Source organism: Hippoglossus hippoglossus, chromosome 10 (genome assembly GCF_009819705.1).
Source record: "Hippoglossus hippoglossus isolate fHipHip1 chromosome 10, fHipHip1.pri, whole genome shotgun sequence".
NCBI lineage: Eukaryota > Metazoa > Chordata > Actinopteri > Pleuronectiformes > Pleuronectidae > Hippoglossus > Hippoglossus hippoglossus.
In genome coordinates this window covers 7453965-7469429 of record NC_047160.1, presented here as the reverse complement: position 1 = coordinate 7469429, position 15465 = coordinate 7453965, and the positions used below count along the sequence as shown (strand labels likewise).

The 15465-nt window shown below is 42.0% G+C and overlaps 1 protein-coding gene across 1 annotated transcript; it reads right to left on the bottom strand.

The window, feature by feature from the left end:
- Positions 1 to 6067: 6067 nt before the first annotated feature.
- sting1 (stimulator of interferon response cGAMP interactor 1) lies at positions 6068 to 14103 on the bottom strand. The gene is made up of 7 exons (XM_034598597.1): positions 13909 to 14103; positions 12768 to 12994; positions 12130 to 12322; positions 10231 to 10339; positions 9059 to 9306; positions 6794 to 6980; positions 6068 to 6462 (listed from the first exon to the last, which is right to left on the bottom strand). The coding sequence occupies exons 2-7, from the start codon at positions 12992 to 12994 to the stop codon at positions 6182 to 6184; spliced, it is 1245 nt and encodes a 414-aa protein (XP_034454488.1). The 5' UTR covers positions 13909 to 14103; the 3' UTR covers positions 6068 to 6181.
- Between the last annotated feature and the right edge of the window lie 1362 nt (positions 14104 to 15465).

The following is a 15465-nucleotide window of genomic DNA, read 5'->3' as shown; positions in this document are numbered from 1 at the left end:
TGGGAGAACTTGCACAATTGGTGGCTGACTAAATACTTTTTTGCCCCACTGTATATATATATATATGTATATACACTGCTCAAAAACATGAAGGGAACACTTAATCATCACAGGGTTAGGGTTAGGGTTAGCACTTTCAAACCCTATAACACCAAGTCAGTTAAACTTCAGGGATCAATCTGTCCATTTAAGAAGACCAAGTGATTGTGAATCAATTTCAGATGCTTTGGTGTAAATGTGACAACGGAGGCAAAAGCAAGACAAGCCCCAAACAGGGAATGGTTTTACATGTTTTACAGGATGCCACATCCATACGTGCGGTCCGAAGAAGCTTTGCTGTGTCTCCCGGCAAAGTCTCAAGAGAACAGAGGAGACACCAGGGGGCCGGCCGTTACACAAGGAGAGCTGGAAAAGGCCGTAGAACCCCGCAGCAGGACCGGTTTCTGCTCCTTTGTCCGAGGAGGAACAGGAGGAGCACTGGCAGAGCTGTACAAAATTACCTCCAGCAGGCTACTGGTGTGTATTTTCCTGACCAAACTGTCAGAAACAGTCTCCATGAGGACAACATGAGGGCCAGACGTCCTCTAGTGGGACATGTGCTCACAGCCCAGCACCGTGCAGCTTGATTGACATTCGCCAGAGATCACCAGAATTGACTGGCGCCCCGTTCTCTTCACAGATGAGAGTAGGCTCACACTGAGCACATGTGACAGGTGTGAAAGAGTCTGCAGACGCTGTGGTAATGTTATGCTGCTTGTTACATCATCCAGCCTGACCAGTTTGGTGGTGGGTCAGTGATGGTCTGGGGAGGCATATCCTTGGAGAGTCAGACAGACCTCCATGTCACAGCCAACGGTAGCCTGACTCCTGTTAGGTACCGGGATGAAACCCTCAGAGCGATTGTCAGACCTTATGCTGGTGCAGTGGGTCCTGGGTTCCTCCTGGTGCAGGACAATGCCCGAGTGTTGCGACAGTTCCTGGATGATGAAGGCATTGATGCCATTGACTGGCCCTCACATTCCCCTGACCCAAATCCAATTGAGCACCTGAGGGATGTAATGTATCGGTGTATCCAAGTACCACCACAGATTGTCAAGGAGTTCACTGATGATCCAGGTCTGGGAGGAGATCCCCCAGGACACCATCCGCCGACTCATCAGGAGCATGTCCAGACATTGTCTGAAGTGCACACAGGCCCACAGAGGCCATAAACACTACTGAGTCACATTAGGAGTTGCCTTGATGAAATTCACACAAGTTGGATCAGCCTGTGATTAAAATATGTTACTTAGATTTTCGGTGTGGTCTGGAATGCAGCCCTCAATGGGTGGATGATTTTGGTTTCCATTGACTGTTGTTTTGTCATTTTGTTCTCAACAAATAATACAAATTACATCAGTAAAGATCCTCAACTTGAATAATTTGTTCGTCTAGATCTGATGTGTGATTTTAGTGTAATATATCCTACTTGCATGACATGAGAGCAGACAGACTGAATAGGTTCACCACTGACATCTGACTCACCTTCCTGGGAAATGTCCCTGCTTCTGTTACATCACAGCTGCCAACCAATCACGGTATGATCTGATGCTGTCGTCACAAAGACCTGACACCAAAGGAGGAAGTGTCTCTCTGTAGACCTGCAGGGGAACTACAGGATTTTGTTACAGCATATGCTCGCGACATAACCAAAATGAATTTTGTGTGTGTGTGTGTGTGCTCATATTTATTACCTCTTTAGCATAAATGCTAACACTTTGAGAAGCAGTAGACCTCATAGGGACCAAAGCCTGGTCCTAATGAGGCAAAACGTCCAGCTCCTGGTTAAGGTTAGGGGTAAGATATAAATTGTGGTTCGGTGAAGGTTAGAGTTAAGCAGGAATCTCGGTTAAAGTTAGGGATAATGTTTTTGTTAGGCTGTCCACAATGAATGGAAGTCAAAGCAAAGTAAAAAAAAAAGGATAGCTGTGCAAACCTGTGTTTTTTTCTGTGTGCACAATGTAACCATTTAATTCATTTTCAGTTCCAAATGAACACCTAATCTGATGCATAGAAAAGTCCCACTTTCAAAATTATCTTGAACAAATATTTCTGTGTGATGAAGGTCACAGGTTTAATGTTTCATGAAGTCATGGATGACTTGAGCCATTCATGAGCCAGTACGACCTTAACAAGTGTGTCAATAATCACTCAATAACCTCATGAACTGGATCAGATATATCATTAGTTTACATGAGTGCAGGTCACTGATATCCAGTCTCCTGAAATCTCCTGTCAGTAAACAGTCAGTCTCTTACTGTGTGTAAACTCTGCCAGTGTAGTCTATCCACAGAGTCGGCTGATGTCAGGTGGTCGGGGTGTTGGGTTTTTGGTGGAGAACAGGTCAGACCAGTCTCCTGTATCTGATTCGAAAAACTCACATGTCCGCAGCGGAGAGTGTTGTTTTTTAAAATCCTAAACTAAGACACACAAGACAGGTGAAGGTAGAGCGCATACCTACACCACTGTTAACACCCTATCTCGCCATGTCATAGAAAGTGAAATAACATTCCTGGGTCCATCTGTTTATCAGGAACAACTCCAAAATTGAACAGGTGCTTCCATGACTCATGTCCCACCCCTCCACCAAGTTTCAATAAAATCAGTTCTGTAGTTTTTGCGTAATCCTGCTAACAGTCAGACAAACAGCAATAAAAACCAAACCTCATTTGTGGGGGTAAACATGGTCAAAACACAAACTCTTATCAGTGTACTGTGGAACACAAGTTATTGACATACACTCGTATATCTGCTTAATGCAGTTAAAGACTTCACAATATCGTGCAGTGCTCAAACTAGATAGAATATATAAAAAGATAGGTACACATTACACGACAACATTTTTTTAAATGATGCTACAAGTGAATGTTCAGATGACAACAGGAAAACACCCAGCAGAATTCAGTTTACAGTAAAATGAAAAGGAGAAAAGAAAGTAAAATGTACATTTGAGGTCCTGAGATTTGTGCACCAACAGTCTCTATAAAAGAAAGCACGTGTTGCGTTGTTCAGATTGTGTTATCAAATGTGTCATTCATGGTTAATCACAGCTCCGTCAGTGTGGAGCGAGAAGAGTGAATTTTGAAACCTGTTCAATCCCTGTGTGGAGGAAGCTGGGAGAGAACCTTCACCAGTACCAGAGGATCAATCAGCGCAGGTGAGAGCTGTCTGCGGATTGATCCTCAGGTTTAAAAGGCAGCAGCGGAGCTACCTCAGGGAGACACTCAGGACCGAGACACACTGAGAGACACTAAGAGACAAAGCTGCAAAGCCGAGGCGCCAGCAGGAAGTGTTGAGATTTATGTTTGGTTTGGACTTTATGTTTCTTATGAAGGGAATAAAATGCTGAAAAGCAACAGCCCCATGCCATGGTCATCTGCCACACCCTGTATTCTCAAACAGTGTTTTCCAAACTTCTTGACTTGTGACACTCTTTGGAAATTAACTTGGAGTCAGGTGAAAAAATGGTACAGCTCTCATGCCTGTCTGTGCATGGGGAAACAGCTGGTCTGATTCTGTCCAAAGGTGACAAAATCTAACACCTGATTTGTGCTAAACTCAGCAGATTAGCTGCAAGGGAACAAGGGCTTTCACCATGAAGTTGAACTATTTCTTTAAAACAAAGATAATAAACCTGTCTTCTTGTAACTCTTGCTTACAAGGAATGGTCTTAGGTTGGAGGTGAGTCATTGTCGTTGAACTTGTTTCATTGGAAAGATTTTCAGAGGTCAGAGGTAAACATATGTACAGAAACACACATGTACAGTATATCGTTTTCTCCCCCCGGTCTCCTCTCACACAATATTTGCTAATCTGAACCTTCCTAAACTGTCCTCAGTGTTTTTCCTGTTTTTTCTTTGTTCAGGTCTACCTGTGACTTGACTTCCCCATTTTGCCTTCAAAATGATAGGGTCCTTATACTTAAGAATTATAAAATCAACATTTCATGCCTTTAATCCCATGTGGAGGATGTATGGCACAATTTGAATGTATTAACTTGGTCATTGTTAAAAATTAGCTGCTGTGATTTGTTTGAAACATTACCACGGTTACATTTTAGAAATGAGGCTAAGACTATTCAGTGAGCCGTCTGGTAGCGTCAGCCAGAGTACATGACCTCATGCAGCCTTTGTGCTACTCCAGATGATTAATTAAACTATGTATTGAATGGACGTTGGCAGGAGATCATGTCCTGGTGTCTTCAGGGGGAAGGACGATGACAAACTCTTCTAAACAACTTTGTCAAGTTGCAACACTGACGTCGCACTAAAGCATAGTGCACTCCCTCTTCAGACTGTCCCATACTTAAAGATGGATGACAGGACTGCTCCCAAACCCCTAATAACTAATTCAAAAAATTGAATTAGTTATTTAAAGGGGACATAGCATGCCCATTTTACCACAAGTTGATATGGTTCCTTGGGGTCTTAATGAAATGTATGTAACATACTTTGGTCAAAATACCACAAGGATCATTTAAAACAGCACCCTTTTTACCCTGTATAAAACAGCCCTCCACAGAGCGACCTGTTTTGAGTGCCTGTTCCTTTAAATGCTAATGAGCCAGCTCCCCCCTCCCCCCCATGATTTTAAACGATATAAATTACATATTTTATATGATATAAATTATCAAATATGCATCCCATACTTTGTATTCCCCTTGTTGTCCTGGAGTTTTAATTTTCCCAATCACATAATTAAATGTCCCCCTCTGCCCATCCACTACAAGCACACAAGCAGACAGACAGAGAGAGAAAGAGAGGGGTCGGGGGGGGGGCTATGAAGACCATCATTTACCCCCGAACCCCGACATTCAACGGGTACAACAACAAGCGGAGAAAGCAGAATCGCGGGCTGACCTTATATATACAGTCTATGGGGCTGACCAGCGGAGAAATGCTCGTCCCGTGTGAACAGCCAGGCGGCTGCGCGCTTGAGAACGGCGCTGCGCTGCCTCGCAGCGGCGCTTCCGCGTCCGGTGTACCCCGGCGTAACTACTGTAACCCGGCGTAACTACTGTAACCCGGCGTACAGTAGAGCTGAACACTGCGGAAGTCTTCCACACAGCTGGCAGTGTGGAAGACCGCTGCGAGGCAGCGCAGCGCCGTTCTCAAGCGCGCAGCCGCCTGGCTGTTCACACGGGACGAGCATTTCTCCGCGCTGGTCAGCCCCATAGACTGTATATATAAGGTCAGCCCGCGATTCTGCTTTCTCCGCTTGTTGTTGTACCCGTTGAATGTCGGGGTTCGGGGGTTACAGTAGCGCTGAACACTGCGGAAGTCTTCCACACTGCTGGCTGTGTGGCGCTGACACAAATTCCAGCTCACGCACGGGAGAGCGAGCGGTCGCTCCCGAGCAGCTGCTGCAGCCTCCCAGTCCCAACGATCCAGACAAATGCCACATGTGAGTGAATCGCGGGCTGACCAGCGGAGAAATGCTCGTCCCGTGTGAACAGCCCGGCTGCGTGCTTGGGAACGGCGCTGCGCTGCCTCGCAGCCTCGCTGCCTCTGGTGTAAACCCGGAAGTAACGAGTGTGGGGGGACGGGGGGGGGGTGGGCCAAGACCATGTAGGGAGACTTCCAGTTCCTTGTTACGACACAAAACCCAGGAAGCGCAATCGAGTCGCTCAAGCATGACGTTTCTGACTTAGAGGAACTATAACAAAATGCGCCAGTGTTTTTTCCCCAGAGTTTTTGGGTTGGTAGACATGCCAGATACCCACATTAACCTGTAGAAGCACTAACAAAGTGGAATTTGCATGCTATGTCCCCTTTAATACTAAAGAACTGGGTGAAATGTCATGATTGACAGCTGAGACTAACATGTCTTTGGACTGTCAATGCGAAGGACTTATTGTTACAACAGTTTACATAGATTTCTAATTGTATGTGTTAGTACATATACATTTGTTGTGATAGTTTCCGTGTTTACTATTGAGGAACTGTGAACAAATTATTCATTACAGATTAAACACAACTCGTTTTCTGAGAAAAATGTTTTATTTATTAAATATTTTCAGATTACAATTCAGATATACTTCAAACTGTTATAAATGGAGTATGATAATGTAGGCGACCGTGCATGCATACATGCATGTGTGTGTTTATATTCCTCTGACTCCTCTGTGTGTCTGAGCATGTGTTTATGTTGGTCCATCTTCATGTTCGCTCATTTCAACAGGTACCTTCAGGGGTTGAGGCTTCTCCAGGCTGATCATGATGGTGGGCTCCCTGCTCAGTGGCTCTGGGTGCTGCCACCTGCCGTTTAAGTGCCACGCACTTGGCTGGACGCTTGAAGTGTTCGCTAACGGGTTCACCGTGTCCTGTTTAGGACAAGGCGTGAGGCAGAACTCCTCTTTCTCCTGCTGCTGCAGGTGTGTGAGGATGGCCTTGGACAGGAAGTGAGAGTCGTCCTTACGCTCATCTAGAGGAAGAGGAAAACATAGTCTGAGGTTTGTTTGAACACACTGCCTCTAATTACTTTCACTGTTTTGAGTTCACCATGTTTTCAATGTGTGTCTGTTAAAATAGGGAGCTTTGAAATTGGCTTTCTCACAACAATCACAAAGATAAACATTCTTGACCTTCATTCTTTATTTTAGTCATACACCATAAACACCCAATTCCTGACTGTCAGTCTTTGTGGAGAGTCAGTAGATAAGCTAAAAACTGAAATGCCCCTAAAAGCAGTCTGTCTCACACTGTGTGGCAAGAGACACAAACACACACAGACACACACTTAGCGGCCCCCTGACCATTGAGCAGGATGAGTGTGTAGCGGTTTCGACACTCCAGCGACTGCTCCAGGATGTTCTGCAGGGTCCTGAAGAAGATCAGCACCTGCTGCCTGCGCTCAGGCTCCCCAAAACCAGCACTGCTCTCCTGGGACATGTTGTAGAGTGTCAGCAAAGGTGTGGCATACTCCACTACACACTCACGGCCCTGTTGACACAAACACGAAAACACAAATCTGAAAACACACATTAAACAACTACACAGAGGTGGATACATTCCCTAGACAGATGATCTTTGAAAAGCTTGTGACACTCTCGCACCAGAAATGTTTGATTACCGTGTTTGACGGATAGATAACTGTATTACAATAAATTATTCTTCCACTGGTGAATTATCAGGTTCAACCAGGAGGTGGTGCTCATGCGGTGTATGGAAGGGAAAGATGCAGGTGAAGGCATTGTACTGGACTAAATATTTAATTTTTGTGTCTCAATGTACAAATCACCTTTGTCAAACAAAAACGTCACTAAATGTCTCAATATATGCTCAAGACGAGAATTAATTTCCTTTTACACTAATATTTAAAGTGAAATAAATTCTAATCAATGGCATTATAAAATTTCAAAATTATTGTCACAACTAATTAAATTAAGTTTCTTAAAAATGGTGAAATAACAAATTGTAATTTGGATCAAAAAGCACCCAAGCTAATGTCAGGGCAAGTTTAGAAAAATGGGCTCTACAGAACAGTTCTGCTGTTTTTTTTACATAATGTGAAGACTGTTGGTGAGTGTTTTGTAATTTGCTGATGAACCCTTTTCATAAAATGTAGTTTAATGCATTTTTTTAGTCAGTTCAATGCAATGAAAATTTTTCTCATCAATTCTGCCAGAAACACAAACATAAACTCCACAGCAGCCCACTACAGAGCGAGTCAGTCCCTATCCACAAGGTTGATGGTTTGATCCCTGGTTCCTCCAGTCCGTATGAATGATGAATGACAGAAAAAGCGCTGCATGAATGTGTGTGTAAATGGGTGAAAGCCACTTGAATTGTAAAAGTAAAACTGGAAACGCTCCACTAAAAATACAGCTTTCCAAGAAGTTTACACAGTCACTGAATGGCAGTAGGCCCAATAATTAGTTGGTACATCATTTCTTAATAGCTTAAAAGTTTGAGTTGACCTCAAACACCTAGAGCAGAAAGTTTCCTTTGATGTTTGAGTTGTCCAAACTTAATAAAGTTTAGTTAGTTAGTATGGTGAAAATCAGACCATTTTTCCCACTTGGTGGAAGAAAACCTCAGATAGTGTACTTCAATAAAAATTGCAATACAAGAATGTAAGAAAAAAACTGCTCATTTGTCATAGCAAGAATGTACGCCAGAATATTAGGGCCGAATAAAGTCATAACATTATGGGAAAGAAAATCGAAAAGTAGGTGCTGGTAGTAATCGACTACAGCTCTATCATTGATTAAATCTGCGTTCTATTTAAAGAGGTTTTCAGATTCTCAAGAAACAATAAGTTTCTTTACTGATAACGTTCTTTACTGATTACTCATTACTTTATTCATTAATATACTTGGTGTAAGACGGTATTATCAGTCTCATTTTAACATTTCAGAAATAGATTAAAATGAGATCAGGGGAATTTGGAGGCCAGGTCAACACCTTAAAATTGTCATCACCAAAATGTGTGATTTTTACTTCACATTTCAAAAGTCCCACATTTGCTATCATCTTATTTTCTGTAAAATACAGCCACAAATCTGTTCTGGTAATCACTTTGAAATAACTGGAGGCTATTTTTGGTCTGACATGAAATACGGGATGTTTTCATGCAGCCCCAACCTTCCTTTCCCTTCACTGGAATACAGAGCCAGTTCTGAGCCCAGTCACTGTTAGATTTGTTACATCAAAAACATTGAATATAGAACACATTGAAGTACTTTCTTAAAATACTGAAAAAACAATACACAGAAACAGTCCCTTGAGTCTGTCACTTTCCTGTGACTCTCTCTCTCTGTCACATTCAAGATGAGAAGTCTTTACAAATCTGATCAGAGGAGAAAATATCAGCACACTGAGTCTCTCAGCCCACACTGGCAATAAGAGGACCGACACGGAGTTGAATTATAGCACAAGAAGTTCAGCATTGAAGCTGCAGCTTCTCTGGGAGGTATATTTATCTGCCTGTAATCTGATACAGATGAACTTCTTATCAACTTATTGTGTAAACATGGAACAGTGTAATTTTAGAAATAAACGATCATGCAGTTATTTACCTTCCTCATGTCCTCGCCCACCACTCTGTAGACGCTGTGCTTGTAGACCCGGCCCCGGACCCCTGCCCTGTCAATCTCACTGTTTGGGAGGTTGTCGTGAAAACTAATGTTGTCGTCCTCATCTTCTAACTTGTGCGAGATGTTGGCGTTGAGAGGAATGAGGATCAGGAGCTTCTTGGAGCCGCGCCCCCATGAGGAACCGTTGTATTGATGGGTGGATTGAAATGATGCGATGGAATTCTCCAAACCTGGAAGGACACACACGTCTGTTCATTCACCTTCATTTATATCTCTAGGATCACTACAACACAGTGCAAGGTGCAATACTATGACGTAATATTAGGGCCATGCCAAAGAAAAAAATATTTTAAGCTTTTGAAAATAAATTTGTAATATCATGAGAATAATGTCATGATTTTAGGCTACTTGTCATTTTACAGGAAGAATATCAGAAAATCTGGACGTTGGCTATGATAAAATGAGGAATGGTAAATTATTCTTTAGTAAAAGTTTCACAGATAATGAAATACTTCATCTTTTGAAAAATCTGTCTACTCTAAAGAAAGAACCACACAGACTTGAAGGAAATGTTAGTGGTCAAGTGGGAGGTTATCCTTTGTGTGAATTTTGTAGTTTCTCTAGAAACAAAGAGATTGGTTCAAGATTTTTGTGAAATTCCAGTGAGCACTGGTTCTCCTTGTTGCTACAAAATGTTACAAATGTTATTTATAGTTTTATTGTGAGGAATCTTTGTGCTCTCTCTCTCTGAGCTCTGAGAATCTGAAAACACAGAATCACAACTGGTGTTGTTTTATAAACTTTTCTTTATTCTTTTGATATTATGAATTTTTACTTATAAATGTATGACTTTTTTCCTCACAGTACTATGACCTTATTCTCAGAATCTATGTATTCCCTTTAGGGGCCCTAATACCCTAGTGCAATGCTATAGCCCTCTAAATATCTTGAGTGTCACCAAAGATGAATGTCTGAGGTTTGAAGTTACCTAATTAACAGGCATATATCTACTTAAACTGTTAAAATGGTAAAATGGTATGGTATTGTGTTAATCCACACATTCTGGTATTCTAATTATAGGTGATTTATTTCAGAGACGAGGAGGATAATCCAAATGCGCATTGTGTGTGTGTGTGTGTTGTGGCGTTACTGACGTGGCAGCACCAATCGCAAGTAGCCCAGGTAGAAGGACCAGGCCAGGCCGTGGGCTACGTTCATCTTCCTCCCCTCGCAGATGTCTGACACCTCCACCTCCGACGGACCCTGCACACCGACCACATACAGTAAACAGCTGGAAGCACATCACAACACCTCAACCTCTGCTCGGGAGCTGCCTGACACCTTTTGGCAGGACACAGAGAGACAGAGCTGAACCTAATCTATAACGCTGTAAGTTTCTGTAAAGAGTCTGAGAGAAGCTTTGTACAAAAATGATTCAATTCTTTGAGGACAGAATTAGTGCTATCGTCATTCTCGCTGATGAAGATGAATATTGAGTCTATTTTTACTCCACATATATCAATTATAATCAACTGATCCTTCAGGAAGTGTTCTTACATATAAACTCTTCTGTCTGAAGTGTAGTCCTCAAAGTGCAGTTAACTCTCAGATTATGACGTATCTGGTATAAGATGATCTAAACTTATACAGGTTGTGAAGACTGAGATTCCTTTTTCAGTCATCCAGGAAGGGAGACTCATTGATACAGGTCTAACTAGTCAGGACAGGTTTTTTTTGTTTAAGATGTAGAATTTAATATTAATGGTTTTACTGAAAGTAAGTGTAGACCATAGACTGAATATAAAGATAGATGACAGGACAGCTTCTCCTAAACTGAAGCCAAATTGTCTTGATCGCCCCCTGGTGGCTTACTGTAGTACAGGTCAAAAACCATATGGGACATGGACTGCACTAAAAGTACACGTCAAATGTATGTCCAAGTGCTCATTATTCTGGTTTTAATTCGTTATTTGATGGTATAAAAATGGGATGAGATGTCACAACGGAGGAAGTGGAGACGTGCTGACATTTTCACCAATTTTGCAGGGAATAATTCATAGATCTAGATGAAAGAAGTAAGGCATATTAAGGAGGCTTATATCTGTCAGTGTGTACAAGTTGGTGCTGTTGGACTGAATCTATTGGACTGTTGGGACTTATGTTACGAGGGAGGTTGGCCTGGGATGATGTAACACACTCTCTAATGATCCTGTAGTCTTGCCTGTACGCTCACAGTTATATTGAAACTCTTTTGTCTTTTGTAAGACAAGATAGTGTCTTTGAAGTAGAAGTGGACAAAAGGGAGAGCAGCTGTGCCACTGAGCAGGATGAGGGTCATGGCATGAGGGTAAACTGCCAAGCAAAGCCGTGGAACCAGTCAATCCAGAGCCACATTCGATGGAAAGTCTGGTGAAACAGACATATTGCTCTTGTTGCGGCACTTGGAGCTGTGAATACTGGGGTTTAATATTTGAATGTCATCATGTCTATAGGTAAATGACTCCATGGACGTCATGTAAGATGTTGTACTAACACCAGTGTTTAATTTCTGTCTGTGTGTGACAGTACTGAACATTCGCCCTCTCAAAACTGTCTTTGATTAGCTTTTCTTAGCCACATCAGAAACATTTTTCTGGGGCAGTGACTAGTAGTGAAACAGAAACTGAATGACACTGACTCATAGTTATAAGGAGTACAGTATTGTCTGGAACATAGACGGAGAGCTGTAACCCAACCTGTCAACTAGGCCTGTACTTACCAGAGATAATGACAGTTTCTGTACATAAGTGATGCCTGCTGCTGTACCACTGTTCTTCTATGTTGTGTAATGGTTGTTGTAGTTTATCTTTTTCAAATTGCTTATGAATTACATTCCCCAAAGCACACAGTGTTTAAATGTGTACTAATGTCAGCCTGAAAGGACACTTAAACATCTGTCATGTAATGGTTAAAATATAGTTTTTTTAGTCTTTGTACTAAAGTGAAAGGGACCAAGACCCCAGAAAATACAAAACCAGTGGTGCTTGTGTTTGTGTGTCAGGTCTGGATCTCACCAGGACTCCCAGGCTTTTAAACAGCGCGTAAAGAGTTGAGGCCAGAAGGAGGACTTTCCAGCACTGGCCTTGGTTGGACAGTGGTTGTCCATCTAGGTAGAGCAGAATACCTGCCAGCCCGGCAGTCAGCACAGTCTTTCCCTCCAAGCCACAGGCAGGAAGCACATGGCTCAGCAGCCCTCTACCTCGATACCTGGTAAGAAAAAAAAACATATAAACTGAAGGAATGAGGGCTGTGTGTGTGTGTGTGTGTGTGTGTGTGTGTGTGTGTGTGTGTGTGTGTGTGTGTGTGTCCTACACTTATGTTTACATGTAACCACATTGATAGAAAGGGTTTGGCAGCAAACGTTTTGAATTTAAAACTGATCTACTCTGTCCAGAGAGGAAAGAGTAAACCAGACAGTAAAGAGCTAGGAGCACTAGAGCTAGGAATCAGGGTTTAATTGTCAGTGGGTTTGAGCAACACGCCAGATATTACGCAAGATCACTGAGCCATGGTTTAAGCTAAAAGATCAATTAAAATGGCTTTCAACAATGCTAAAAGAAAGGTACTGTTTAGAGATATATCAAAAGAAAACACAACCACAAGCATTGAACACTTGAATCTGTCTCTTCTCTTACTCCAACTGATCTCTCACCTTGTGTTTGAATGGTACAGCATCTCCTCTGCCAGCAGACAGAGCCCGTGCAGCAGAGGGCCAAGGGTCAGGATGAGTATTACCATAGCAACCCAGCCAAATAACCTTTCAGGAGACAGAAACATGATGCATCCCACTGTTATGGCAGCCAGCACCGCTGCACACATCTTAGGCAAAGTCCCACGAGGCTTCGGGATGAGAGCGTCTTGATCTCGGTGGCATTGCATCTGTGGGGGAAGAGACATCTGGTGTCAGGAGTCCTTTTATAAAAAAACAGCTGTAACACTTAGTATGCAGAGCTAGCTGACCAAGAAAACCTACTTGAACCCGTTTGAATGAAGTCTAAACTATGTGGAAGTCAAGTGAGACTTCATCAACCCTTATACCGACTGAGAACATTTGGGTGGCGAGGAACACTTCCTCTCTGTAAGTTCTTCAAGTGCCACCTTCTAGATTTAACATTGAACATTTAGATTTAACATTTGACATAAGGTTGAAATTTAATATTTACATTTAACATTGACATCATCTTCAATATATTTTTTACAAAATATGTAAATATGACAAACTTCGCAAATATTGTTGTAAATCTGGTAAAAAGGTGACTTTAAAAAATACACACCACTTTTTAACATGTGTTGGAGCTAAATTTGGTGAAAAGTTGCTGTTATCTTCAGCATGTGCCTTACAATCGGCACCCCCTACCTTCTGTCTAATTCAGAAGGTCCAATTTTAAAAGTACTGTACACACCATCCTCAAACAGCCATGAAAGACTGAATAGCCTCATTGCTTTCTACTCTGGTTTCCGGTGCAAGTTTGTCTTTAGTTGTGCCACTGTTTAATGAATGAATGCTTTGGCCAACCTCTGTCGAAAATAATAATGCGTCTTAATATGTTCTGAGTCACCAGTCTCAAGAATAACAGGGTCACTACTATTTGTAATCTCAGTTTGCAGCAGCTCATACTCACACAGAGTTTGGTACATCATCCAGAGAAAGGTCTGTGATTTGAGTTGCCTCTTCTTGTCCTTCGTTTTAAGTCATGCAAAAAGTCTAAACATAACTTGGACTGGTTTGTCTAAATCTATGAAAGGGGAATTATAAAATGAAACAAGAGAAAGAAATGTATGAAAGGACTCACCTTGGTTAGTTTTCTGGATCCTGATTAGAGAGACTCCTTCTCTTGTTCTTCTGCCTCTCGTCTCCTCTCCTCCTCTCCTCTGCCCGACCTTTTATCATAGTCCAACACTTTCAGTTTTAATTACCGGTAAATCAGCCCTCTGCCTGTACTCACTCCATTTGAACACGTGTGCACTTGTTCACATTTCCTTCCGCTCTGTACACCGATCAGCCACAACAGTAACACTGCTCTCTATGTTTTGGTTGATCTGTGTGTATATACAGTGTACCTCCTTGTTTCAACAACACCAGCTGTGCTTCTTTGTTTTCAGATTCTCAGAGCTTAGAGAGAGAAAGCGCAAAGATTTCTCACAGTAAAACTATTCATAACATTTCGTAACACTTTGTCACTTCGCTGTTGCCAAGTATTTCACAACTGAATAGGTGTTGGTGCCTCCTTCTTTGCGTCATCTGTACATAAAAGTGTAAAAACAACATCCTGTGTGAGACGTGTTGCTCTTCAAGTCTTTGAACCTCTTTTGAGGGGTTTGAGGGAGCTGCAGGCATCTCTCAGTTTTATTTAGACATTGTTTTTAGTGTGTTAATCTGCCAAAAGATGATCCAAATTTAGTTAATTTAGGTGAAAGGGATCCATTGACATTAATTGAATATAAAATAATCCTAGTGATGTTTTCGCGAGTGTGTTTCATCTAAATTATACAAATTGTTGTTTTATTTACCCTAGAATGGGCCCTTTATATTGAAATACTTTATATTTACATCAGGAGCAGGTCCTCTCTATGGAGGCTGCCATGTTTCTTGTAGTAGCCCAGACTGGACAAACTAAACAGCCTTTGAATTTTATGAAAACTGAAGGTTACCACAGGTTCTCTTTCATGTTTGGAAGGGGAGGATGAGGTGAGTGGTGTTCAGCTGCAACATGCAACTTCACCACTTTATGTCACTTTAAGTGGTGAATTTGTCTGATTTATTTTCAGAAAATCTTTAAGTTTGCCATGATATCTAGTTTGTTTCTTATCACTCTCTCTCGGGTTAAGCATTGTAATGGAGGTTCGCCCAGATTGTTATTGACAAGGGCCTGGGGTCCTAAAACAACCAAAGCTAATTGTCTCAGGAGGGAGATTTATTGCTGGACCCACAATGTACATGGAAGCTTTTTTCACCCCAGCACCCACAGACCAACCAGTACTATACAAGAAAGGATTAGGCTGCTTAACTTACGGATATAAAATTAATAGGCAGCACTTTTGATAATTAAGCACGTAAAATCACCCTATTTGAACTGCTTGTATACAGTATATACATGTGGTGAGAAGGGGTTGCAGTTAGACATTGCAGTTAAGCATGAGACTGCAGAGCCATGTGCACACCATTCAGTCCATGGTGCACACAGAGAGATCACAGAAACTGAAAAGAACATTTAAGAAGCCAGGAATTAGGGTTAGGGTTACGGTTAGGCCCTAACCCTTCAGTGAAAGCTGTATCTAGAGAAAGTCACTTATATTGGTTTGATCTCAGATTTGAATTCAAACACAGAAGAGAGAGGGGGAATGGAAAA